This window comes from Garra rufa, chromosome 9, assembly GCF_049309525.1.
Source record: "Garra rufa chromosome 9, GarRuf1.0, whole genome shotgun sequence".
NCBI lineage: Eukaryota > Metazoa > Chordata > Actinopteri > Cypriniformes > Cyprinidae > Garra > Garra rufa.
In genome coordinates, this window is record NC_133369.1 from 37,219,484 (window position 1) to 37,247,111 (window position 27,628).

Genomic DNA, 27,628 nt, shown 5'->3' on the forward strand with positions numbered 1-27,628 from the left:
CCTGGTTTAAAGTAATTGATATCGTTTTCTAAAGCGAAGGACTTGAATTTCATCTGCATGAACTTATAAACATGGTGTCCGAGCCTCTATAATATAAAGGTAAGTTGATAAATCTGCTATAACCACAATAAATAATCGTTCGCTGGTGAAATGTACCGCTAAAAGGCCAAGTGTTAATGCAAGCACAGGCAGACCGTGTTCAAGGTGTTTGCCGACGTCACGCAAAGTTTATTTGCCTTTCTGTGGAACATGAAAGTTTATTTATGTACTCTATTCATGCGGTAATGTTTTGAGTCTGAGAGACGTGTTTGTCTAAATGGTGCTTTAAATGTGTGTGTTTTATATGTGCGTGTTATGCATGTGCGTACAGTATGTGTACAAATTAACGTGACATTGTTTTTATATTTTGATTTAGTCACTAGCTTATTCACTATTTAAAGTGAACTAGACTAAGAGTGACAATAGAGAACTGTATTAAAACTGTATTTACATATCTATAAAGAGCAACCATTATATTTAGGTGAGTTACAGATAATTTAACAACAAAAAGTTGTTATATGATAAGTTTTAAAACATTAGATCTAAAACTGCAAACAGATGTAGTTGAGCTTATCACGTTTTGAAGTAGTTGACTATTAAGATTTATGTTAACATTTATGTAAACGTATTAGAAAAATACATTTTAGTTTGTGAAACTGGTTTTCCCACTTTATGTTTGACTTAAATAGTCTTGCTGTTAATATGTGGTAATAAAAGTGATTACATGACAAGTTGTTACACTCAAACTACCTTTTTTCTTTCCTCCCCAGGCCCAGAATGGACACCAAAACACCTCCAGACATGAACAGCGCTGACTAACCCTGATGACTTTAGTCAGTTTAGGTTTTGAGAATGAAAACAGAAAATGAGAAGCATGGAAGAGGAGGAATTAACTGGAAATACCACGTGGCTTAAGAAAATAGTTCTGCTTCTCCGGTAGCTATTTATAAGGGGGAGAAGAAATGTTTTAGTAGATGTACATGCTTTCACTAACACACTACCATACTATTTTCATGCTTGATTTGGTACACACTGAAACCATTTTAGGGTAGTGAAAACAGTGTGATAAATAGGAAGAGGTTTGGGTTGAATAGCAAAGTTTAAAAGGAAGACTAGGGGTACTCTACATTCAAATTAGTGATATTAAACAAGCCAGCTGAATAAGCAAGCCAAAGCTGTGAAACATGGATTATGGTGAAAGTGTTCTGTGTGGAAGTGGAGAACTGGAGCTGGATCCAAATATTGTGAGCGAGGAGGCGGGGAAACTGTATTCGGAGCTGCAGGTAACCAATCAAAAATATGCACACAGATTCAGCCACCAATCCAAAAATGTATAAGGTTTAAGGCCTGTTCACACCAAGGCTGATAACTATCATGATAATGATAAAGGTTTAAAAATCATTCTAATTCTATGAGAATAGAGATGTAATCTTTATAGTTGTTGTTTTTGGTGTGAATGGCCCTGTAGAGGCATTTTTATAATTTCCCACTTATTCAAGCACACAGTGCAGTGAAGTTCAGAAAGCAGATGTTTTGCTGACTTTTTATAAGGGAAGTGAACCGTAGTATTTTTTCCCTTATAAGTGCAAGTCATAAGTAGTGCTCTTCCTGTGAGTGCAGCTGCCCACAAAGATAAGAGCATTACATGTGATGGGGGAGCACTGCTAAAACATCACAAGGAAACAAATACAATTTAGACTTTTTCTTTGAAGTCAGTGGTGGAGACTCATGGAGCTGGTGTGGTGGAGTCCCTGCTGCCCATCCTCGTCTGGGTTCTGGAAGGGCTGGCGAGCTGCAGGGCTCAGCTGAGGGAGAGAGAGGAGGAGGCAGAGAAAGAGAAAGGAGAGAGAGAAGAACTGCTGGAGAGGTATCAGACTGAGAAAACACTGAGGAGAGAAAGCCAAGAGGTGAGAGACGACTGTGTGATGAACTGAAGGTCTTTTGAGAATTGCCACTTTTGAATTTCAAACATTTGAAATGTAACTATTTAAAAATGATTTACAGTATCAACTTTCAAGGATTAGTTCACTTTCAGAACTGAAATTCACAAATAATTTACTCACCCCCTTGTCATCCAAGATTTTCATGTCTTTCTATATTCAGTCATAAAGAAATTGTTTTTTGGGGAAAACATTTAAGGTATTTTCTCCATATAGTGGACTTCTATGGTGCCCGTGAGTTTCAGTTTAAATGTAGCTTCAAAACAATCCAAGCCGAGGAAGAAGGGTCTTATCTAGGTTATTTTCTAAAAATGTACAGTTTATACACTTTCTAACCACAAAATGCTTGTCTTGTCTAGCTTTCTGCACGTCAGTTCAAGACAGTTAGGGTATGTCAAAAAACTCCATCTCATTTCATTCTCATCTTCATTTTCTTAACTTCAAAATCATCCTACATCACTGTTTTACCCTTTTTTTGTGAAGGGAATTTGACCTTCTGACCTTCACTTTGTAAACACTGGGTCAGTTCTTCTGCAGCGATGTATAACGATTTTGATGTTGGAGGAGAAAATTAGATACTTTTCGACATACTCTAACTGTATTGAACTGGAGTGCACAGAGTATGCATGTGCATTGTGCATTTGAGTTTTTTTTTAAGAAAATAACTGATCGTTTTGCTAGAAAAGAGCCTTCATCCTCAGCTGGGATTGTTTAGAGCCCTTTGAAGCTGCATTTTGGAAGTTCAAACTCGGGGGGCACCATAAAAGTCCATTATATGTAGAGAAATCCTGAAATGTTTTCCTCAAAAAACACAATTTCTTTACAACTAAAGAAAGAAAGACATGAACATCCTGGAGGACAAGGGGCTGAGTAAATTATCTGTAAATTTGTGTTCTAGAAGTGAACTAATCCTTTCATTTTTTTTTCCCCAAAAATATTTAAACTTTAAGGGTGTGTTCACACTTGTAGTTCAGTTTGTTTGGATCATTTGGTCTGGACCAAAAGGGAAAATGATACATTTGGTCGTGGTCTGCTTAGCGTTCACACTGGCATTTTCCACAGTGAACCTAAAGATAACGAAGGCATAGCCTAAAGGCATAGTAATACGTTCACAATCTGATTGGTCGGGTTGAATGGTGTATATTTTGTGACGGAACTCACCGAACACTCCAATCAAAAAGGAAAAGGTGCGTTAGACTTAAAGTCGAATACACCTAATGTCGTCTGCTGGACTAAGCATGTTCATTGTTGCGTGCAGATGATTTTATTTTCACCACCTGCAAACTTACAAAGAGCTTATAATAGGCACTACATCCTTGTTGCTCCACGTTTGCCCTCTGCTCATTTTGTTTTGGATACACCGCTTGTTCTCTTCGAGAAATCATGTTTCATTGTCATCTTCCTGTTTTTGATTCGTTTAGAAGTATTTGGTCCATGTTGCGTTCATATTTCATTTGAACCGCACCAGAGTTCATTTGGAAGCGGACCGAGACCCATCTTTTCAGCGGTCTCTGTCCGCTTGTTTGGTGCGTACCAGGGTTCAGATGGCAGCGTTCACACTTACTCAAATGAACTGCACTAACAGAGCAATCGCACCAGAGTTTGTTTTAATCAAACCAAACAAACAAGTGTGAACACACCCTAAATCTGAATTTAGGTGCTTTATATTACAGTATTTTTTATTTTTTTTTTATTTTACATTGACACCCATATGCAGAGTTAGTGCCCCTGGAGAATTATCGGTTTATAGAAAGCCTAATACTCCATAAACAGAATAAACCTGTGCTCTCCGAATGAATGCTGAAAAACAGACCAGCTTTTTGTGTAGCTAAATGAGCGGATAGGTGAATTAGTTCTGTTCAAATTGGTCACATTCCCAATTGAATTCTCCTGGAATTTCCTTGACATCTGTCAATGTGAATACATACAGATACATGCTTAAAGGAGAAGTTCCTTCAGAATACTCACCGCCATGTCATCCAAGATGTTTATGTCTTTTTTTCTTCATTCGCAAAGACATTAAGTTTTTTGAGGACAACATTTCAGGATTTTTCTCCATATAGTGAACTTCAATGGTGGCCAATGGTTTGAAGGTCCAAATTGCAGTTTCAATGCAGCTTCAAACGGCTATACACGATCCCAGCCAGGGTTTTATGTAGTGAAACGATACACTTTTAACCACAAGACGAGCATCTTGCACTAGCTTGACTTCACGCATTATGTCATCAAGTTGGAAAGGTCACGCGTGACATAGGCGGAAGTACCGACTCAGTGTTTACAAAGCAAATGTCCAAAGAAAGTCCAATTCCCTTAAAAAAAAAGGTTAAAACAATGATGTTGGACAATTTTGCAGCTGGAGTAGAAAATGAGATGGACCTTCAAACCGTTGGCCACCATAAATGTCATCTATATGGAGAAAAATCCTGGAATGTTTTCCTCAAAAATCTTAATTTCTTTTCAAATAAAGAAAGAAAGACATGAACATCTTAGATGACATGGGGGTAAGAAAATTATCAGGGAATTTTTACTCTGGAAGTGAACTAATCCTTTAAGAAAAATGTTTCAGTTCCTATGGCAATGTTAAAAAATCTTATTTGAACTCAGCCATGAATAATATATCTTAACTGATGTCATCCCATGTGAGTTTGCATGATTATAAACAGTTGAGGTGCAAATTGTTAATTATTTTACCAAAATAAAAGGAATCATACACAATCCATGAATAAGATATTTTACCTAAAAGATGAGAAAATTATAGTTCAATTTATAAAAATGTACACATCTTCATTCTGTTCAAAGGGTAGTACCCTTGCTCTTAATGCATTGTTTTTCCTGTATTTCTTAAGTAAATTATTTCTTTGTGTAAAACTTTTTTAATGATTAGAACTTTAATTACTGAGTTGCACCTTTTAAATGAAACTTTTCTTCTTACCATCAGCGCTATTTGGAGTTGGATGACCAGTTTGAGCAAGAGAGGAGGGCAATGCGTGCAAGAGAAAAGGAGAGAGAAAAGAGAGAAAGAGAACTGGAGAAGAAAGCCAGAGAACAAGCTGATCAATGTGAGTCTCCGTGAATAAAACCTTTCACACTTCTGCCCTATCTATGTCTGTCTAGACTGTTAACACATTGGCATAATATATATAAATGTAAATTTTAATCATATAGCCTTTCTTTTCTTCGTAGTGATGGCTTTGGAAGAGCAGAAAGCAAATCTGACACGAGAGCTGAACTCAATCAAACACACACATAACAAGGTCTGTCACCCTCTCATTCTGTGCATCTGTTTAAGCTTTAGCTTGTTGGTTGCTTTAAATTGATTTATTTGAAAATCATTTTTTAAATCCTGTCTTAAAATCCAGCTAGTACTGACACATCGAGATCTGCTGGAAAAGAAAAAGGAGTGGGAGAGTGAAACGTTCACTTTGAGGTAACACACGTTTCTTAACAGCTTGTTGAAAAGACTATAATTCCCTCTGCGTTTGAGAAGTTGGGAAAAAGAAATCACAGTGTTGTAAATGTGTCAACAGAAAATTCTCTTTGTTTGCAGGAATCATGTGCACAGCAAACATTCAGAAGCTGTTTCTATTCGAGGTCAAACAGAATCCTCCAGCACTGAAGAGGTGAATTCCTTTTTAATTTAGACCAACTGCGCTCTTTCCAAACAGTACTTTGCATATATTTGCCTTGATGCGTAGCATAAAACAATACATATCTGTATTTTCACAACAGCATCTCTTCCCCCCAATTTGTTTCCACAGCATGATCCAAAAGCTGACAGTGCCCCTGATTCCACTGCATCAGAAGTGACAGATACTAACAACAGCAAAGTGGCTGATGCTGAAGTTAACCATAATGATGATCAGTCCTTTATCAGTGACATCATAAGCTCCACCCCTGAGCTGGCTCACTTAAAGGGATTTGTTGAAACAAGGTATAGAAATTTATAAGGGGGAACTGTAATATTTCATTGTTTTGTGCGTTTGCCCACTGACAAAGAAGTGATCAGTCTATAATTTTAATGGCAGGCTTATTTTAACAGCGAGAGACAGAATAACAGCAACAAAATCTGGAAAAACGCTTTTCAAAAAAGTTATAAATCGATTTTCATCTTAATGAGTAAAATAAGTATTTGACCCCTTCGCAAAACATGACTTAGCAAAAACCCTTGTTGGTACTCACAGAGGTCAGACGTTTCTTGTAGTTGGCCACCCGGTTTGCACACATCTCAGGAGGGATTTTGTCCCACTCATTAAGGTTTCGAGGCTGACGTTTGGCAACTCAAACCTTCAGCTCCCTCCACACATTTTCAATGGGATCAAGGTCACTCCAGGTCACTCAAGGCTTCTTCTTGAGCCACTCCTTTGTTGCCTTGGCTGTGTTTTAGGTCATTAGCATGCTGGAACACCCATCCACGACCCATTTTCAATGCACTGGCTGAGGGAAGGAGGTTCTCATCCAAGATTTGACAGTACATGGCCCACCTATCATCCCTTTAATGCGCTGCAGTTGTCCTGTCCCCATAGCAGAAAAACACCCCCAAAGCATAATGTTTCCACCTCAAGTTTGATGGTGGAGATAGTGTTCTTGGGGTCATAGGCAGCATTCCTATTCCTATCCTATTAGTTGAGTTGATGCCAAAGAGCTCGATTTTGGTCTCATCTGACTACAACACTTTCACCCAGTTCTCCTCTGAATCATTCAGATGTTCACTGCCAAACTTCAGACAGGCCTGTACATGTGTTTTCTTGAGCAGGGGAACCTTGCAGGTGCTGCAGGATTTCAGTCCTTCACGGCGTAGTGTTACCAGTATTGTTTTCTATGTGACTATGGTTCCAGCTGCCTTGAGATCATTGACAAGATCCTCCTGTGTAGTTTTGGGCTGATTCCTCATCGTTCTCATGATCGTTGAAACTCCACAGGGTGAGATCTTGCATGGAGCCCCAGACAGAGGGAGATTGACAGTTATTTTGTGTTTCTTCCATTTGCAAATAATCGCACCAACTGTTGTCACCTTCTCACCAAGCTGCTTGGCGATGCTCTTGTAGCCCATTCCAGCCTTGTGTAGGTCTACAATCTTGTCCCTGACATCCTTGGACAGCTCTTTGGTCTTGGCCATGGTGGAGAGTTTGGAATCTGATTGATTGCTTCTGTGGACAGGTGTCTTTTATACAGTTAACAAGCTGAGATGAGGAGCACTCCCTTTAAGAGAGTGCTGTTACCTGTATAAAAGACACCTGGGAGACAAAAATCTTGCTGATTGATAGGGGATCAAATACTTATTTCACTCATTAAAATGCAAATCAATTTATAACTTTTTGAAATGCATTTTTCTGGATTTTTTTCGTTGTTATTCTGTTAAAATAAACCTACCATTAAAATTATAGACTGATCACTTATTTGTCAGTGGGCAAACGTACAAAATCAGCAGGGGATCCCTTCCTCACGGTATATGGAAATTCAGCTATCACCGGAAAAATTACATTTAAAAAAAAAAAAAAAAAACAGTTATTAGTTTTAATATTTATTTTTTCATACTGTGCTTTAAGATTTAAGTATTTACGTATCAAAAGCTTTTTGAGTTTGTTTTGTTTCTTTTTTATCTTTTATCTTCCACACACAGGAAGTGAGGAAGTGGGAGTTTGTATCTCTGTAAATTTGTGTAACATCCTGTCGGTTTATTTTTAAGTCATGTTAGATTATTCATTGTCATCTTTTTTTCATTTACTGAAAAAAAAGGGAAGAATACAATCTGAGTTATATTTGATGATATTTGATTGTATTTCTCTTATGAAAATAATTAATCTGTTTCCCATAAATGTGTTATCTTTTTTTGTTGTCTCTCTTTTACTCTCTCCAGCTCCCCTGTTTGTTCAAAGACAGCAATCTCTGAACTAAACTCCTGTTTGTTTGATGAATTGAAACAAGCCCAGGAAAATAAGAGAGAGGTGGATGAAGACCAGAAGGTGAAATATGTAGAAAAAACAAAGGAGGAGGTGGAAGAGATGGACAACGACTCTGATTCCTTGGAGTGGGAGTTGAGGAATACTGACTCTGTGTTTTCAGAATTATCTGAACTCAGCAGGGAATTTGTGGAAAACGTCGACCAGGGGGCCAGTGTCAGAGGTATGATCATGTGTTGAACACCAGAGAAACTGATTATCAAATCTTTGCTCTGAGGCTAAATGCATTTATTATACAGCTTTTTGAAATATTTAACTCTGATAAGTCAAATGCGGCATTCTACACTGTACTAGTTCCATGTATCACTCTGTTGTCCCTTTCTTTTCATTTAATAAAGTAATTTTGTCTAAAGTTACAATGTCGTTGTTACAAAAGTTTGGGATCAGTAAGATTTTGATTTTTTTTTTTTAAAAAGTATTTTGTGCTCATCAAAGTTTGATTTATTTGATGAAAAATACAGAAAAAAGTAGTACTATGAAATATTGAAAAATCAAAATAATTTTTTTTTTTTTATTTAAAATACTTTACAATATATTTGTTTCTGTGATGCAAAGCTGAATTTTAATCAGCCAATACTCCAGTTTTCAGTGTCACATGATGCCCAGAAATCTTTCTAATATACTGATCTATTACTTTTATTATCAATGTTGGAAACAGTTGTGCTGCTTAATATTTTTTTGGAACCTGTGTTTTTTTTTTTTTTTTTTTTTTTAGGATTCTTTGATAAATAAAAAGTTAAAAAGAACAGTATTTTCTTCAAAATAGAAATATTTTCTAACAATAGTCTGTACTTTCATGTTTTATCAATTCAGCATATCCTTGCTGAATAAAAGGAAAAAGAGAGAAAGAAAGAAAAAAAATGTACTGACCCTAAACTTTAAAAAGGTGTTTATTGTTACAACAGTTTTTTTTTTAAATAAATGCTGTCCTTTTTTTATCTATCAAAGAATCTTGAAAAGAGTATCACAGGTTCCAAAAAAAGCACTTTATTGGACTTCAAAATCTCAACAGCCATTCATTGCTATTATAAAGCTTGAAAGAGCCAGAACTTTTTTTTTTATTGTAACTCTGATTGTATTCATTTGAAAGAAAAAAGTCATATACACCTAATATGGCATGAGGGTGAATTAATCATAGGGTATTTTCATTTTTGACTAACTATCCCTTTAATATAGATTAATCACAGTCTAAATAATGGCTGACGTGTGTGGTTAAATCTTTGTGCTTTTGTTTTGTTTGCAGATAGCACAGACCAGTTCGAGCAGATTCTTTCTCAGTATGAAGAACTAAAACACACTCAGTAAGATTGAATACAGTTTTATATTTCAATCTGTTTAATGTCAAAGTTGAGCCTTGAAAGAGGCTCTGATTATGACCCATATTATGTGTAAAGCTGGGCGCACATTGGATTTACTTTAGGATTGTACTTGTCAGACTGTACAAACATGCTGATCATGTCACACTGTGGGATCTCAGTTATTAATGTTTTAAAAACAGGTGCTCGCAAGATAACTTGTCCGTAGTTGTACATTATCAACCTATAAACGTTCAGTGACTGCAAACTGCATTACACGTGGGGCTGAAATGTTGGCTATCATGAAAAGTATACAAATGGCGGCAATACCAGCGTATTTAAGAAGAATAGTGTAAGCAGCACTACACACCCACATGGCGCAACCAGTGCATCATAGCAAAGGCAACATATCAGATGAATTTCGTGAGTGGAGGATGGGAGTGCTGGAAATTATGTGGATGGCAGAAACCTCTAGCATTAATTCTGATTATGGCTTGTCTTGAAAAACGATGACACTTTGACGTTCATCGTAGAAGATGTCACACTGCAGGACTGTGCGCCAAATTTTCTGACACTACCAGAATTAAAGAGGTCAAATTTGATTGCAAGAGCCATTAATTGGCTGTCGGTGAACATGTCAAACTAACAATCAAAGACTATAGATTTTAGCCTAGGATTATAGGAATCTATAGGAGTCTCAGGTGGCCAAATCGTGGCCAAAATCGCAGCGTGCGCGCGGCTTTAACCATTTAAATTTTTTTCTATCCGTGTCTCTGTCCATGTGTGTAACCCTGCCTCTTTGTCTCTGTCTCAGTGAAATGGTGGATACTGCTCGTAAGGCTCTTATATCCCGAGTCGAGGAGCTGACCAGTGAAAGATCCGCACTGAATATGGAACTTGATTCTTGCCGTGAAACCATCAGCCGACTAGAAGGAAAAACTAAAGAGATGGAGGATGAAATTAAGCGGTAATGTGAATTGCAGATTAAATGTAAAATCCAGAATTCACCTTATCTTATTTATTTCAGTTTCAGCAGTTTACTAAATATTTAACTCAATATTACTAATATATATTAACTCAATATTATTAATAATATATTAATATATTATAGCAGTTATATATCACACTGGAAATGATTTTGTGTTGAAAGTATTTTCAGGAACCAAGAATTTGTGTGAATTGAGATTAAGAAAAAAATGTTCACTACCCTTCAAAGGTCTGGGATTGGTATTGGTATTTGATCAAAATACAGTAAAAACATTTTAAAATTGTAATATTTCATGATTTTACTAACTGTTTTTATTTTAATACATTTAAAAATGACTCTAGTCTTAAGTGTCACATGATCCCTCAAAAATCATTCTAATATGCTAATATTTCCTATTCTTATCATCATGTTAAAAACATTCATGATGGAAATCTTTTGTACTATTATAAGTGTCTTTACTTTCACTTTTAATCATTTTAATGTCCAAAAAAAAACCTTACTGACCCAAAGCTCTTAAATGGTAATTTTCTTCTGTTTTATTACTTTTAATGGTTCTAATTAATAGAAAGCAGTCTGTGTTTTACTTGTTTGGTTATATGGATTTTTTTATGAAATAGTTTTTCATATTTCAAAACAGGTTACGAAAAGAGCTTGAGACCGTCCAGTCAGAGGACCCTGATGTAAGTCTTTATGATAGATTTCACTTGCATATTTTATAGATATATTACTGTTTTGGAGAATCTGCTGTCCTTTATTTCTTAGAAATAATACTTAAATCAGTCTGCAATTCCTGCCTTACTCTCTTTTGTTCTCTCCAGGCCTCGCTACCTATCTCCCTTCGCCGCTTTTCTCGTTCTGAAATGGCCCGGGTTGTTATGGAGAAGAATCAATACAAAGAGCGACTGTTTGAATTGCAGGAATCTGTGCGGCGTGCTCAGCTTCAAAGGTGTGTTGTACTACCTCTCCCAGGATGCAGATCTTAGTCTTTAACAGGAATGTTCAGAACAGTGTACTGACTAATCTATTAACCTACATTGTAAGTAGTCAGTTATGAGTAATAATGATGCAACAAATCATGTGGCTTGTCTGTATATTTGCTAACTTCACAGAGCTTTCCAGAGTAATCACATACCAATGTGCTAAAAATACAATTTTGCAACCACATTGTGGCAAATACCCACGACACCCTAACACTGTGGCATTGACTTCTGCACAGACCAACACCACATTTGTACACAAAAGATTAAAAATTCTAGTATACACACTGATTTATGTATTCTGTCCTCCTCTAGAGTTACAAAAGAAGAGCGCCCCCCTGTGGAAGGGAAGAGTAGTGTTTGGAGCAGGTGAGTTTACTAAATATGTACCTGTTCAACCAGTCTCTAACAGTCAGTTTGTGCATGGTATTTCCTCCTGTTAACCTCTTTTTTTTCTTGCAGGTTCAATCGTTTTCTAGGTTTGACAAAGGGCCAGTTAGCTCCAGCTACAGCTGTAGCATTAACCATTTCTCCCACTCCAGTTCCTGCACAAACACCAGTGGGGTCTCCACAGCAACTCTCCACCAAATCGCCCCAAGCAGAGTGAGTCCTCTTGCATTAGCACTTTAAAATACCTGCTAATTAATAGTCTGCCTGCTCATTTACCATGTGTTACAGGATAAGAGGGATTTCAGGTCTCTAAGACCATTGATTTATTAACAAATGACTTGTGGGTCATTGACAATTTTGCGTCCGCAATAAGAAAAAGTCTAGTTTAAATGTGTGCCAAGTTCTTATAAATGTACTCTTTGTATTCATATTGGTTTTATATGGTTCTTAAAAACTTATTTGATTTGCAAGAAAAGTTTAAGAATTTTAAGAAGTTAAAATTTGATATTTTTGAAAGCAGTGCTGCCAACTTAGTGACTTTGCAGCACTTTTAGTTAAAATGGATATTCTGTTGCTGCTTTTACAAGCAAATATAGCCGAAATCACAGCACAGGCATTGTCTTTATCTTATGTGTATTTAATTTAATCGGTCAACAGCTCAATTTTAAAGCAGGACTTTTGTACAGATTAACATATTGAAAGGGAGATCTGGTTAAGTAGTTTTACTGGGCTGTGTTTTAGTCACTATTTCATATTCATCCCATTGTCTGACAACAGAAATGGTCAAATACAGGGGCACCTTAATAAAATTGATTTCAGTAATTCAACTCAAATTGTGAAACTTGTGTATTAAATAAATTCAATGCACACAGACCGAAGTAGTTTAAGTCTTTGCTTCTTTTAATTGCGATGATTTGGCTCACATTTAACAAACTCCCATCTCAACAAATTAGAATACTTCATGAGACCAATAAAAAAACATTGTTAGTGAATTGTTGGCCTTCTGGGAAGTATGTTCATTTACTGTATATGTACTCAATACTTGGTAGGGGCTGCTTTTGCTTTAATTACTGCCTGGCATGGAGGTGATCAGTCTTTGTTGAGATGAATTGGTGTGTTTTTGTTAAATGTGAGCCAAATCATCGCAATTAAAAGAAGCAAAGACTTAAACTACTTCGGTCTGTGTGCATTGAATTTATTTAATACACAAGTTTCACACTTTGAGTTAAATTACTGAAATAAATGGACTTTTCCATGACATTCTAATTCATTGAGATGCACCTGTATGTAAATTAAAATTTTATTGAGAATTTGGCTTCATTAAAATACAGTATGTAAGCACAGAGAGGCAAACAAATGTAAAAGGGTAAGACATTGTGAATATCATGTTGCAACATTTAGCAACTTTTCAAGCTGGCTTTAGCTATTTTCCATTGAAAGAAAATGGCAACACTGTTTGAAATTCTTGACCTTGACATATAGTCAAGTATTAATAATCAGTGAAGGAATTTTGAAATACTGTTTGTTTTCCCTATCAGTTTTTTTAATGAACAAAGTTTAAAGGAACAGCAATTCTTCAAATATTCTAATTCGTTTTTTTAAACATTTTAAAACTTATATATTTAACATTTATATATATCTATCTCATCATCAGTTACTTGTGCTGTTCATTTTTACAGTTTGTTTAAATAATGAATTATTTTTTTCTTGTGCAGAAGGTCTGCATCTCCCAGGTTAAGGAAAAGAGAGTTGTACAGGGACATCCGTTCTCATGTGTGGGGTACTCTGGGTAAAAAACAGCTCCATGGTTGGAGCATGCCTCTCGGCCTTACACACATGAAGGTAAACACAGTGTGTTTATAAACAATATCTACAGTCTAAAAAAACTGGGTTAAAAACAAACCAATATTAGACAGAACACATGCTGGGTTATTTTGACTTAGCTGGTTGGGTTAAATGTTTTTACCCAACATGCTGGGTTGTTTTATTTAAGTCAACTATTGTTTCAAAAGTATTATATTGCTGACTTAAAATGGGCTGGAAATTAAAAATGACACAGAATTATAGAGGCAACAGCAATAATCAAAAGATGAACATTTATTATTAAGCTAGACAAATTGAATTTATTTATAATATTACATACATTTGAACTCGTTAAACAAATCTAAAATAAATAAATAAAAACTGTAACATTTAAAAGCAGATTTTTAATTTAAGTGTATTCAACTGCTCTCTGTAATCACTTTTCACCAAAATAGTGCTAATTCTTGTGCCTGGAAATCTGTGCAATCTAAGCTGATGATGGGCTGCTGTTCGCAGGGGGGAACTATGAACCTCAGACCATAAAAAACCTCTTGGCCATAAAAAAACAGTACTGAGATTAGAGAAAATATTTTAACATCAAACTAAATTCAGTATTATAACGATTAAATGATTAAAATGTTATGCAAGGCAAAAAGCATTTTCTTTAATGTGTAACAACTGCTGCTGACACAGCTGACTGACATCTTGTCCTTGTAAGTTGCGTTGCGTAAAATAATATAATTTACAACACAGTAAAGACTGAAAATGAAATAAAATGTATACATTTGTATAGTTTGCTGAAGAAGTGCATCAAATCGGCAGCACTGAGAACCGCTCTCTCCTGTAAAAGATGTAAAAATCCTCTGCTCTGACTATAACTCAGCAGCTTGGTTGTTTCATCGGAGACAGGCTCAACTCAGTAGTTGGGTAGAAAAAAATTACCCAGCAGCTTAGTTACAGAAAAACTACCCAGCACCTGGGTAAAAATGATTAAAAATAACCCACTAAATGACCCAACAATCTGAATCCAGCATTTGGGTTAAAAAAAAATAACCCAGCATTTTTTTAGAGTGCAGAAAAACTACCCAGCACCTGGGTAAAAATATTAAAAACAATCCAATAAAATGATCCAGCAAGCTGAACCCAGCATTTTTTAGAGTGCAGAAAAACTGCCCAGCACCTGGGTAAAAATATTAAAAACAGTCCAATAGAATGGCCCAGCAGGCTGAACTCAGTATTTGGGTTAAAAAAAAATAACCCAGCATTTTTTAGAGTGCAGAAAAACTACCTAGCACCTGGGTAAAAATATTAAAAACAGTCCAAAAAAACGGCCAAGCAGGCTGAACTCAGTATTTGGGTTAAAAAAAAATAACCCAGCATTTTTTAGAGTGCAGAAAAACTACCTAGCACCTGGGTAAAAATATTAAAAACAGTCCAATAAAATGGCCCAGCAGGCTGAACCCAGCATTTGGGTTAAAAAAAAATAACCCAGCATTTTTTAGAGTGCAGAAAAACTACCTAGCACCTGGGTAAAAATATTAAAAACAGTCCAAAAAAAACGGCCAAGCAGGCTGAACTCAGTATTTGGGTTAAAAAAAAATAACCCAGCATTTTTTAGAGTGCAGAAAAACTACCTAGCACCTGGGTAAAAATATTAAAAACAGTCCAAAAAAACGGCCAAGCAGGCTGAACCCAGCATTTGGGTTAAAAAAAAATAACCCAGCATTTTTTAGAGTGCAGAAAAACTACCTAGCACCTGGGTAAAAATATTAAAAACAGTCCAAAAAAACGGCCAAGCAGGCTGAACTCAGTATTTGGGTTAAAAAAAAATAACCCAGCATTTTTTAGAGTGCAGAAAAACTACCCAGCACCTGGGTAAAAATATTAAAAACAATCCAATAAAATGATCCAGCAAGCTGAACCCAGCATTTTTTAGAGTGCAGAAAAACTACCTAGCACCTGGGTAAAAATATTAAAAACAGTCCAATAAAATGGCCCAGCAGGCTGGACCCAGCATTTGGGTTAAAAAAAAATAACCCAGCATTTTTTAGAGTGCAGAAAAACTACCTAGCACCTGGGTAAAAATATTAAAAACAGTCCAATAAAATGGCCCAGCAGGCTGAACCCAGCATTTGGGTTAAAAAAAAATAACCCAGCATTTTTTAGAGTGCAGAAAAACTACCTAGCACCTGGGTAAAAATATTAAAAACAGTCCAAAAAAAACGGCCAAGCAGGCTGAACTCAGTATTTGGGTTAAAAAAAAATAACCCAGCATTTTTTAGAGTGCAGAAAAACTACCTAGCACCTGGGTAAAAATATTAAAAACAGTCCAAAAAAACGGCCAAGCAGGCTGAACCCAGCATTTGGGTTAAAAAAAAATAACCCAGCATTTTTTAGAGTGCAGAAAAACTACCTAGCACCTGGGTAAAAATATTAAAAACAGTCCAAAAAAACGGCCAAGCAGGCTGAACTCAGTATTTGGGTTAAAAAAAAATAACCCAGCATTTTTTAGAGTGCAGAAAAACTACCCAGCACCTGGGTAAAAATATTAAAAACAATCCAATAAAATGATCCAGCAAGCTGAACCCAGCATTTTTTAGAGTGCAGAAAAACTACCTAGCACCTGGGTAAAAATATTAAAAACAGTCCAATAAAATGGCCCAGCAGGCTGGACCCAGCATTTGGGTTAAAAAAAAATAACCCAGCATTTTTTAGAGTGCAGAAAAACTACCTAGCACCTGGGTAAAAATATTAAAAACAGTCCAATAAAATGGCCCAGCAGGCTGAACCCAGCATTTGGGTTAAAAAAAAATAACCCAGCATTTTTTAGAGTGCAGAAAAACTACCTAGCACCTGGGTAAAAATATTAAAAACAGTCCAAAAAAACAGCCAAGCAGGCTGAACTCAGTATTTGGGTTAAAAAAAAATAACCCAGCATTTTTTAGTGTGCAGAAAAACTACCTAGCACCTGGGTAAAAATATTAAAAACAGTCCAAAAAATGGCCCAGCAGGCTGAACCCAGCATTTGGGTTGAAAAAATAACCCAGCATGTCCATGACGTATGCACATTTAATACTGCTTAACTGAAATCTGCTGAGTGGAATTATAAATCAGTTTGTCAGTTGATTCAGAAAGTGTGTATTTGTGTGGAACAGGATTTTGAACTTCCTCCTGAGCCCAAAGACGTGCCTGTCCTCATTCAGCTGAGACTGCTGGACCAGAGAGATGCTACAGCGAAGGTGAGAGTCCCTGACTAGTCATTCAGTGTTATTTTAGTATCATTTATAGTATATTATAGTATAATAACTAATTTAGAATTTAAAATGAGCCTTTTGTATTTTTAGTTTTACTTTTAATTTCTTGTTTTAATCTTTTGTTTTATGGGTTTTTGTAAATATTTCTATTAAGCTTTTGTTTTAATATCAGCTTTAGTCTTACCAGTTTTAATATTTCAACTTTAAAGGGATAGTTTACACAAAAATGTTTATTCTGTTATTATTTACTCACCTTCGCATTATTCCCAACCTGCATGAGTTTCTTTCTTTAGCTGAACACGAAAGATTTTAAAGAATGTTTGGAACCAAAATGTTACGGAGCCATTGACTTCCATAGTATCTTTTTCATACTATGGAAGTCAATGGCTACCATCAGCTGTTTGGGTGCCCGACCGTCTTGCCTATTTCAGTTTTATTTTTTTGTTTTTTTATTCTTATTTTATGTAGTCTGTGCCGATAGCCTTGTCAGAAATGACTGATGTGTAGCGGTGTTGCGCTTCATGCGTCCCGAGTTCGAGTTCCAAAGTTCTCTCCAACTTCGAGTACTGTCCTATCGTATTAAAAGCAAAAACACCAAAAAGGAATCTATATTATTATATATCTATAATATCTATAATATTATTTTAAGTATTTCATCTAAAATTTGTCTTTTATTTTACTTTACATTTATTTTAATAATAAAAAATTAACAATAAAAACATTTAAATTCATAAAGTTAAACTGTGTCTAGGGATGCTCCTTTTAACTGGTTAATCGTTAACCGAAAGTAAGAATTTTGACCGATTAATACAATCAGTTTTTTTTCAGTAATTTATCAAAATATTTTAAAACGTTTGCTGCATAGTTTAAATACGCTATGTGTATAAAATAAAATGAGAGAAAAAACAGGCCTATAAAGTCACGTACAAGTCTTATTTCATAATTTCATTCAGACATAGGCCTAATGCAGACGCTAAATGTTTTGATCCGCTTTCCTTTACTATGCGTCTACACTGATTTCATCCAGTGGAGAAGGGTCAGGGATTTAAAGGCTGTTGATTTAATAAATGTTTAACCTTTCACAGCTCACATGTGCTGTCGCAGTTCCTCCAGAGATATCAGGAGAGCAGACGGTATGTATAACAAACCTTCACAATCTTTTACAGCTAATTAACATGTACAGACCAGGGTTCCCACACCATCTAAACCAAGGAATTTCCAGAATTTTATAAGGTTTTCAAAAAGTAATTTAATACACATTGCAATCATAATAATTAATTTCTGGCTGAATAAATATTTTAGAGCCAAGCGTAAGTATAATAAAATACTTACTACAGGAATTTCCACAACTGGATATCCCGATTTTGAATTTCCGTCATATTCAACAAGTACTTTCCTTGTACAAAAATGCATTTAACCACCACCTTCATCTACTTACCATGTTGCACCATGTCATTCATTGTTGTAAACATTTCACAACCACCTCCCATCCTCAGTGTTCTGTGTGGGCCGTCACTGGACCTGCTTCCAGCAGTGATGTCACAGTGATTGACCCGGCTCGCTCCAATACCATTCTGGATCAGTTCAGCCTTCCACCCACATCCCCTGCATTATGCATCTGTGCTGTGCCCCCTACTGGTCAGTCTGAGCCCTGCAGCGTTATAGAATTTACACCTGGATCAGTAATGATCAGTTTAAGAGTTCTGATGTCAGGGGTGATATCCGAGTAATAGAACTTAAGTATTATCTAGAGGAATTTGTGCTTTTTTTCTCTCAGTATTATTGAAATGGAATACTTCAAATTTTACTCTTATGTCCCTGAGTGGAAAAAGAAGTATTGCTTTTCACACCTTGCAGTTTCAAAATACTCTACCATTCAAAAATGTGGGGTTTGAAAGATTTGTAAAATATATTTAAAATAAGTCTCATATGAAGAAACATTTCTTAGTATTAGTGTTGAAAACTGTTGGGCTGCTTTAATTTTTATAAAAACTGTTCTATAAAAACTTTACAGCATTCTTTGATGAATAGAAATAAAAAAAAAAAGCATTTTTAAAAAATTGTGTAACAATCTAAATGCCTTTACTGACAAATTTGGTCAATTTGCATCATAAAAAAGTATTAGTCTTACTGACCCCAAACTTTTAAACAGTAGTGTCGTCCAGGTCATTGTGATTTAAATCAAAAACATATTTAGTCCTTCTTAATGTGCTAAACCAATGAATAATACATTTTTTTTATAATATATTTTTCTTTTGTGTAAAGCCAACAAAATTGTAAAGCCATTTACATTTCTTTTTATGTAATTGACCATGGGTCAGTGGTTCCCATGAAGAGACCTCTCATCGCTCACTGCAACATAGTATTTAACCTTAAGTAATGGCTTTATATAATATATAATATTATAATATATAATATAAAACTTATTAAACCGGTTGCTTTACAAAGTTACTTGAATGGCAAAATCTAATCTGCCTCTTATTTCCAGTATAGATAAAAATTGCATTTAACTTTTAAATCCTTCGGAACAATTAAATATGGAGTATTTGCATTTGCATTTTCTACACTTTACCCATACTAAAACCTAAAATTACTCTATATTTTTACACCCCAGTCTCAGTTTAAGTTGAATATTTTCTTTAGGACATTTAGCTGCATTGTTAACATTTTATGGCATGTTGCTTAACATTCTAGTCATATTGACTGGTAATGCAATATGTTGTAATGAATTGTGTTTCAATTTTGTCTCTGCTTGTATTAGGAGATACTGCGGGAACTGTGTGGATTGGAACACAGGATGGAGGGTGAGGGCATGTCATTCTAATTTATTTATTTTTATTTAGTTTTGTTTAAATTGCTAACATTAAGTATTAAACTTGTTGTGGAGAGATGTTATTTCCAAAGCAATTGGTCTTGAGCAAAATAAACTTGGGAGTGAGCATACAATATGTGTATCTATATACCACTAAACAATAATCTACCCATAAACAACCACTCAGAACAAAAAAAAAAAAAAGCTGTTGTTTTTAGGCAAGATACAGTAGAGATCAAAATTAGAGAAGAATCTATAAATACTTTAATGCTTCTGAAATATTGTTAATCTTCATGGCTCAAAATTTGAAGGAATATTAGCTGTACAATAGGTGTAGTATCCAGTGTTCTACTAACATGTTTTGTTGAGGCATTTCAACAATTTTGTGGAAAACACAGTGATCAAAATGAGAAAACATGAAACTGCAGGCTGATTGAGCCCAACTTCTGCTGCAGAAAACATTCCCCAACCATGACACTTCCTCTTCCACTTCTTCACGCACTTTGGCTTCTATCCTTTCTCAGTCTGACGCCAAACTAAATGTTTCCCAGTGTTTAAACTTGCTCTCATCACTAAAGTGAACTTTGGACCAGTTCTCCTCACCACACAATATGCTTCTCAGCAAAGGCGAGCTTAGCCTTTTGATTCTCTCTGCTAATGAGAGGTTTAGACAGTGCAGAGTGCACTTTCAGTCCGACTTCTTAAGTAAATAAATTAGTGTCATTGTAAACCTGCAATTTTTGAGAAATCACAGATTTGGAAAGACTAGCTGCTCTTGCAGTGGCTGAAAGTGGCATCCCTTTGGCCTTCATCTGGACAAGCTCCTGTCGCAGGGTTACAGTCACCTTAAAGTGGTCCACCATCTTGCAATCTCAGTGAAAATTAGTGAAATGCTGCCAGTTAAATAGGGCTTGTCACATAATTAAGGAAATTAGAACCAGGTACCAAATTAACTCCATAACTTTGTTCTTTTTCAAATATCTCATTTAAGTTTTTTATACTGTGCTTCAGAACAGAATTAATTTATGTAATATGCTTAAAAACTTAATTTTACTCCTGTTAGGGTAACTTCAAATAGGATTAAGCAGTGACCTTAATTTAGGGAATTGTAGGCTGTTTGCTAATAATAAGACGATGTACAAGAGGCATCATTGTGGAAAAAAATATTACTCCTCTTTTATTTACATTTGAACAAAAAGTGGCATGTCAAATTTTTCATACCCTTCTCAATAATCAATAAAAAGCCTTTATTGGCTATTACAGCAATCAAATGCTTCCTATAATTGCTGATTAGCTTTTTGCATGTCTCCACTGGTATTTTTGCCCATTCATCTTTAGTGATGAGCTCCAACTCTTTCAGGTTGGAGGGTCTCCTTGCCATCACCCTGATCTTTAGCTCCCTCCACAGATTCTCGGAGTCAGGACTCCGGCTGGGCCTCTGCAAAACGTTTATGTTTCTGTCTGCTAACCATTTCTTTACCACTTTTGCTGTGTGTTTTGGGTCGTTGTCATGCTGAAATGTCCACTGGTGCCCAAGGCCAAGTTTCTCTGCAGACTGCCTGATGTTGTTGTTGAGAATTTTGATGTATTGCTCCTTTTTCATGGTGCCGTTTACTGTGAATAGGTTCCCTGGTCCACCGGCTGAAAAACACCCCCAAAACATTAGATTCCCACCACCATGTTTGACAGTGGGGATGGTGTTCTGAGGGTTGAAGGCTTCTCCTTTTTTACGCCAAATGAAGGCTATATCATTGTGACCAAACAATTAAATTTTTTTGTTTCATCTGACCATAAAACAGAAGACCAGAAGTCTTCTTCTTCTTCTGACTTGTGAGCAACCACAATGTGCAGCTGCAGGTCCTCAGTGAGCTCCTTTGTCTTAGCCATGACTGTCCACAAACCAACAGCAGAAAGCTTCTGTTTTTCACCTGTTGAGCTGATTAAAACGGCCGTTCCCAATGAATCAGGGTAATTAGGATGCTTTAGAACAGCTTGGACTATTTGGAATGGTATAGAACTTTGGATTTTCCCATAGACTCTGACAGTTTGCAAAGGGTATGAATAATTTTGGACATGCCACTTTTTGTTCAAATGTAAATAAAAGCTGATAAATATTTTTGCCACAATGATGCCTCTTGTACATCGCCTTATTATCTTTTGGGAGAAACCTGTGTCATTTCCGGTCAAAAAAAAAAAAAAAAAACTTGCTGGTTGAATAAAAATAACTTTAAGTCAGAATTTGCCAGGGGTATGAATAATTTCGGGCTTGACTATATATGTGACCCTGGCCCACAAAACCAGTCATAAGGTTAAATTTTACAAAACTGAGATATATACATCATATGAAAGCTCAATAAATAAGCTTTCTATTGAAGTATAGTTTGTTAGGATAGGACAATATTTGGCCGAGATACATCTATTTGAAAATCTGAAATCTGAAATCTAAGGGTGCAAAAAAATCAAAATACTGAGAAAATCACCTTTAAAGTTGTCCAAATTAAGTTCTTAACAATGCATTTTACTAATCAAAAATTACATTTTGATAGGTTTACAGTAGGAATTTTACAAAAAATCTTAATGTAACATGATCTTTACCTAATTTCCTAATGATTTTTGACATAAAAGAAATATCAATAATTTTGACCCATACAATGTATTTTTGGCTATTGCTACAAATATACCCCAGCGACTTAAGACTGGTTTTGTGGTCCAGGGTCACATATATAAGAAACATTGCCATGTGAATTTATTTTCTTGGATTGAAATATGTGTATACGGAGGGCAAAATGTATATTTTAAAAGCTATATTAAAATATATATTTTTAAACGCCTATCAAAAGATTATATTTGAGGAAAAAAAGCATAGGGTTTCATCTACTTATGTTGTCCTTTTGCAGTGTGCTGATTCATTCATCCTCCAGCTCCAGGCGGCGCTGTTTGCAGTCTGTCAGTCTTTCTGAGGGGGTTCACTCTCTGACGTAAGTGTCTTTTGAATAACTGTAAGCTTATGTCATATTTGATGTAAATGAAATTCCTGAGCTTTCTAATGGAATTCCCTACTGTATATGAAGGTATTCCCAGGGCGAGGTGATTGCAGGCTTGGCTAATGGGACGCTTGCATTCTTCACCCACAATTCAGGTATGTGTTTTCAGTTTACTCTGCTTGGGCATGTATTTTAGATATGAATTGCACTTATGGCTTCTAATTATAATTTTCCTAGGAATCTGGAATCTCCAGTCTCAAGAGATGCTTTCCCTCGGCACACCACCGTTGCAGCCCGTTCGCTGCTGCCTAGCAAAGGAGGGCAGTCTTTGGGTGGGATACTGGAATAAAGTTTACATGATCAGTGTAAAAATGCGGAAAGTAGAGGTTGGTCTCAGGATGGAAAATTAGTCATTGATTGTTCATCTAATGTGTCACAACTCTCACCCTCACTCATTCACATTTCTCTTTCTGTGCATTTAGAAATCATTCACAGTGTCTGAGCGAAGTGAGCAGCAGGTGCGTTTTCTGTGCGCGGCAGGAAGTGGTGTTTGGGCTGCCTGCCGCTTGGATCCCATTCTTAGGCTTTTTGATTGGACAACTGGCCGCCCTCTACAGGAAGTAGATTTATCGTCCATAGTGACTAAAGCTTTAGGTATTTGAATTGTATTTATTCATTAACATAAGTAATTTGTGGAATGTTAAATGCACGGGTGTCTACCATTCAAAAGCATTAGTGAGGTGTTTTTTCTCAAGCAAGGATGCATTAAAGTGAATGAAAGTGACAGATGATTATATTATATGTGTCTTTCTATTTCACAGGTTCTGCATTCCTCTCTCTCTCTCCTCTTCAGATCACAGCTTTGTCTGTGGTCAGTGGACGGCTGTGGGTGGGAACAGGAAGTGGAGCAATCCTCTCAGTTCCCCTGTCTCTCAGTGAGTGTTTTTTGCCACTAAAATTAACTATTTTGAGTGGTTTTCCTTGATTTTTCTGATCTGCATTATTATTATTATTATTATTATTATTATTATTATTATTATTTATTGATTTATCGATTGATTGATTGCAGGTTCGGAGTCCTGCTCTATACCATACTGCTCTCTTGCTTCTGCTCAGCTCTGCTACCATGGCCATCGACAAGCAGTTAAATTCATCATTTCTGCTCCAGGTTCGAAACAAACACTATTTACTCTCAGTAAGAGTAGATGGAAGACCAGTATTGACGACAGTATTGGAAAGGATCTATAAAATTGTCTTTTTAAAGAAGTTGACTTGTAGGACAAAAATTTACAGACAATTTACTCACCCCTTTGTCATCCAAGATGTTCATGTCTTTCTTTCTTCATTCAATAAGAAATTGTTTCTTGAGGAAAATATTTCAGGATTTCTCTTCATATAGTGGACTTCAATGGTGCCCCCAAGTTTAAACTTCCAAAATACAGTTTAAATGCTGCTTCAGGTTAAAAAGTATGCAGATTGTCAGTTTGTTTAAAAAATGACAGATCGTTTCGCTAGATTAGACCCTTCTTCCTCGGATGGGATCATGATCAAAACTCGGGGGCACCATAAAAGTCCACTATATGGAGATAAATCCTGAAATGTTTACCTCAAGAAACATAATTTCTTATTGAATGAAGAAAGAAAGACATGAACATCTTGGATGAAAAGAGGGTAAGTAAACTTCTCCTTTAACTACTTTTTCTTTTTGACCTTTTTTTAATCAACACAGGCTGCCGTAGTTCCTCCAGTTCACCAGATGGTGCTGTTACTACCTCTCAGCTTATTCTCAGCGGCGGGGAAGGATACATCAACTTCCGAATTGGTAAGACTTTCCTCTGGGCACAACTGACCCTTTGAAAAAACCCACCGCCCCTTTTTGTTACTGTTGCTGTTTCCGACAAGCCATGGCGCTCTCACGCCACACATCATGTTCTCATGTGGTGAAAAATAAATCGCAGAGCAAAGAGGAAACTGACAACATGCTGACAGACAAGACAGAGCAGGTTACTTTAAGTCTCAACTTTCAAATATTGTTTAATTTGACAGAAATTCAAACAATAAATACTGTTTTGTGCTTTTTTTTCTGAAATTAATTGCAATTAATTGTGATTAATCAATTTCAATTAATTTCACAAAAAAAGTGCGATTGACTTTAAATATTTTAAAGTTTTTAAATATACTTTTATATTGCAATAATTTCACATTAAATCTTCAAATTAATGTAGAAACAACATTAAGACAGTATATTTTCAATATTTGTTAAATATTTTTTTTAATGACTGAAGGTATCACTGATACCAATATTACTGATTTCTCTAGGAAATTGTTATTTTTTCCTAATATTTAACCACTAAGTATTGAAAGCTGTCAATTTAAACTTCCAATTTAAAGGGATAGTTCACCCAAAAATGAAAAAAAAAAAAATGTTTATCTGCTTACCCCCAGGGCATTCAAGATGTGGGTGAGTTTGTTTCTTTAACACAAACAAAGATCTTTTTTAAGGCAGTACAGTGTAGTATACCTTGTAATACTTTAGTAGAAATACTTTGCATGTGCTTTATTTTTGCCATTTTTTTTTTGTATATTTTTATTTCTCTTTTTTTAGAATTTGAAATAAGACGCAAGTGAGATATTCGATCTTGAAAATAAAAAAAAAAGTACAAACCCTGCTCATCTGACCGCAGTTCATTGTTGTTCTCCTGTGCTTGTTTGACTAGCTCCTTGCGCTGAAGTGAAGTCGCAGTGTCCGTCTGAAAAGTCTCCCATTTGATGTGGTCGTAAAGACGTTCTGTGACTCAATAAACGCACTTCTTGTCAAAAAAAAAAGAGACCGAAGCAGCAGTTGTGAGTGGGATGGCCAACCCTAGCCTCGCCCATGCATTAACTGCATTAAATATTTTTAACACCGTTAAACTAGAAAAAATTAATCTCCTGTGTTAACACGCTAATTTTGACAGCACTAGAATGAACATCTGAAGGCATCTTGTTTCGACTGCGTGAAGATGTCAGTACCAGGGTTGCCAGGTTTTCACAACAATACTCGCCCAATTGCTACTCAAAACTAGGCCAGGAAATTGGGTTTCAGGGGGTAAATTACACGCTTTTTGGCAGGGTTCCCCTGGTAAAATTCACATTTCAGGGACTAAATATCACATTATTGTGGTCGCTTCTACCCGCAGACATGAAAAACAATCCACGGCAGCACTTGTCAATACACACCAAGTCCACAGATGTTAATCTACTCTTCTGTCTAGTTTGTTTGTCACACAAAAATGACAGATTCAGCATTATGATTTGTCAGATCGCCTGTCAATCAAACTCCCTGCAAAGGGTCAATTGTTCTACCACAACTTTATTTTAAATTATTTTATCTTTTATTGAGAATGTTTTATGAAGATACAAATATAATTCACTATTTTATCCTTTTTAGGAGATGATGGAAGTGATGGGGCCAGTGAGTCTGTCCTACAGAGATCAGAACGAAGTCACATGATTATTTGGCAGAGCCCCGCCCCCTCCGTCCCGAGCCCCGCCCTCTGAAAGCACTTCTGCTGTTCACTCAAACAGCCTTTGAGCTCTATCAGGATAAGATTGAGCGTACTACATACAACGCATTACTTTTCTTTTGTCTGCCTTCCATAGATGCTCCCAATGGGAATCAAAGGGCCTAAAGTCAAAGCGTTAACAGTTCTGAAAAATTTAATTTTGGACCTACAGTACAATTGTTAAGTCTGCACTTTTATTTGTTGTTTTGGGGTGAACTGCTTTAAATTATGATTTTTTTTAAAGTCCCTTAACTGCTCAACAGGATCTCTCCAGTGTGCCTTTGGGTGTGTTTTCAAATTCTGCCTTGAATTTGACCTGTTTTTTTTTTGTTTTTGTTTTTTTGTTGCACACAATCATCCTAAATACTGGAACAAAGACAGTTGTGATTGTAATACTAGGGCAGGAATTATTCATATATTTTTATTTTATTTTTATTTCAAATCACGAGGAGTGATGCATTTAAACTGATATGCTGCTGGTCATTACATGAAGTATTTTCAGACATAGTCTGTTGGTTGCTTGTCGTGCTTTAGATCAACTGGAAACAAATTAAAATAAACTTTAAAACGACAAGAAACCGACGACTGACACACTACCGACATTTTGTGACCTTGACATCTATAATGCATATACTTCAATCTGAACTTTTTTTTTTTACTTTTGGTGTTTACAATGAGGTTTTATTTTGAATTTTATTATTAATGGTTGTTGGTTTCTAAATTATTTGTTGTGAAATTAATGGAGGCTTCTGTATGCTATTTTGCAGTATTTTTTGAATGGGGGAATGTGTGGCTCTACCTATTTAAGTAAGTAAGAGAGAGAAAGTGACTGTTTTGTTAACTGGGAAATGTTTTATGAACATTTGTATCTTTGTAAATACATTTTCACTATAATTATAAGTCGTGTGGAATTTTATTCTGAAAAGTGATTCAGTATTGTTCAAATAAAGCACAAATGCGGCATGTTTGATTATAAATGGTAGAAATTGATCGGTGCTTGAACTTTAATCACCCATGTTTTACACAACAGAAGACATATTAATAAAGTTTCACTGCAAAAAGAAATACAGAATTATGTGTACAAAAATAGTACAACTTTCAAAATGTATGCATTACAGAATAGGTGTTACCAAATAACTGCACTTTCATACTTTACTGTAGTAGTAGTAGTAAACACCACATTGTAACAATGATACTGTAACCTTCATCCGTGTTAAACGTTCTTTACGGTTGCATTCTCCGTCTTTTCCACTTGAGATTTTGATTCCTCGTATCCCAAGACTTTCGTGCTCTCAGCTGTGCCCAGAAATCATGAAGTGCTGTGGCTGCGGTAGGGTTTCCTTTTTATGCGGCGACTCAAAGTGCGAGCAAGCCGCTCCACAGCATTGCGTTTGTGTGTCACCTCATCCCCTGATATCAGACCCTCAATATTCCCACTGTACCACATGACCCAGCCACCCATAGACATCAACAACAGCAGAGCTCCCGAATACAGCAACAGATCACCAAAGTCGCGACCCCCGATTTCAAGCGGGATGAAGACGCCGATCAGAAGCGCAGACACACCGAAAAGATCCATAAGGACTGCAAACACCAGGACAAACTTACAGTGGGTCAGTCCAACACCGTCAGGTCTAGACA

The 27,628-nt window shown here is 36.0% G+C and overlaps 1 protein-coding gene across 1 annotated transcript; it reads left to right on the plus strand.

Moving 5' to 3' along the window:
• LOC141342632 (C-Jun-amino-terminal kinase-interacting protein 4) lies at nucleotides 1-27,628 on the plus strand. Its single transcript, XM_073847126.1, has 28 exons — nucleotides 1-99; nucleotides 810-1,322; nucleotides 1,752-1,946; nucleotides 4,918-5,038; nucleotides 5,163-5,233; nucleotides 5,339-5,406; nucleotides 5,527-5,599; nucleotides 5,738-5,910; nucleotides 7,837-8,102; nucleotides 9,183-9,240; nucleotides 10,049-10,201; nucleotides 10,860-10,902; nucleotides 11,041-11,168; nucleotides 11,515-11,568; nucleotides 11,662-11,802; nucleotides 13,305-13,431; nucleotides 16,548-16,631; nucleotides 17,732-17,779; nucleotides 18,143-18,284; nucleotides 19,408-19,450; nucleotides 22,356-22,436; nucleotides 22,530-22,597; nucleotides 22,680-22,828; nucleotides 22,925-23,096; nucleotides 23,264-23,377; nucleotides 23,512-23,610; nucleotides 24,172-24,264; nucleotides 25,873-27,628. The coding sequence occupies exons 2-28, from the start codon at nucleotides 1,224-1,226 to the stop codon at nucleotides 25,980-25,982; spliced, it is 2,973 nt and encodes a 990-aa protein (XP_073703227.1). The 5' UTR covers nucleotides 1-99; nucleotides 810-1,223; the 3' UTR covers nucleotides 25,983-27,628.

Coding starts and splice junctions, on each gene's coding strand:
- LOC141342632 (XM_073847126.1), top strand. CDS start 1,224: ATGGATTATGGTGAAAGTGTTCTGTGTGGAAGTGGAGAACTGGAGCTG. Junction 10,202..10,859: donor ATGGAGGATGAAATTAAGCG/GTAATGTGAATT, acceptor ATTTCAAAACAG/GTTACGAAAAGAGCTTGAGA. Junction 17,780..18,142: donor AGATATCAGGAGAGCAGACG/GTATGTATAACA, acceptor TCCCATCCTCAG/TGTTCTGTGTGGGCCGTCAC.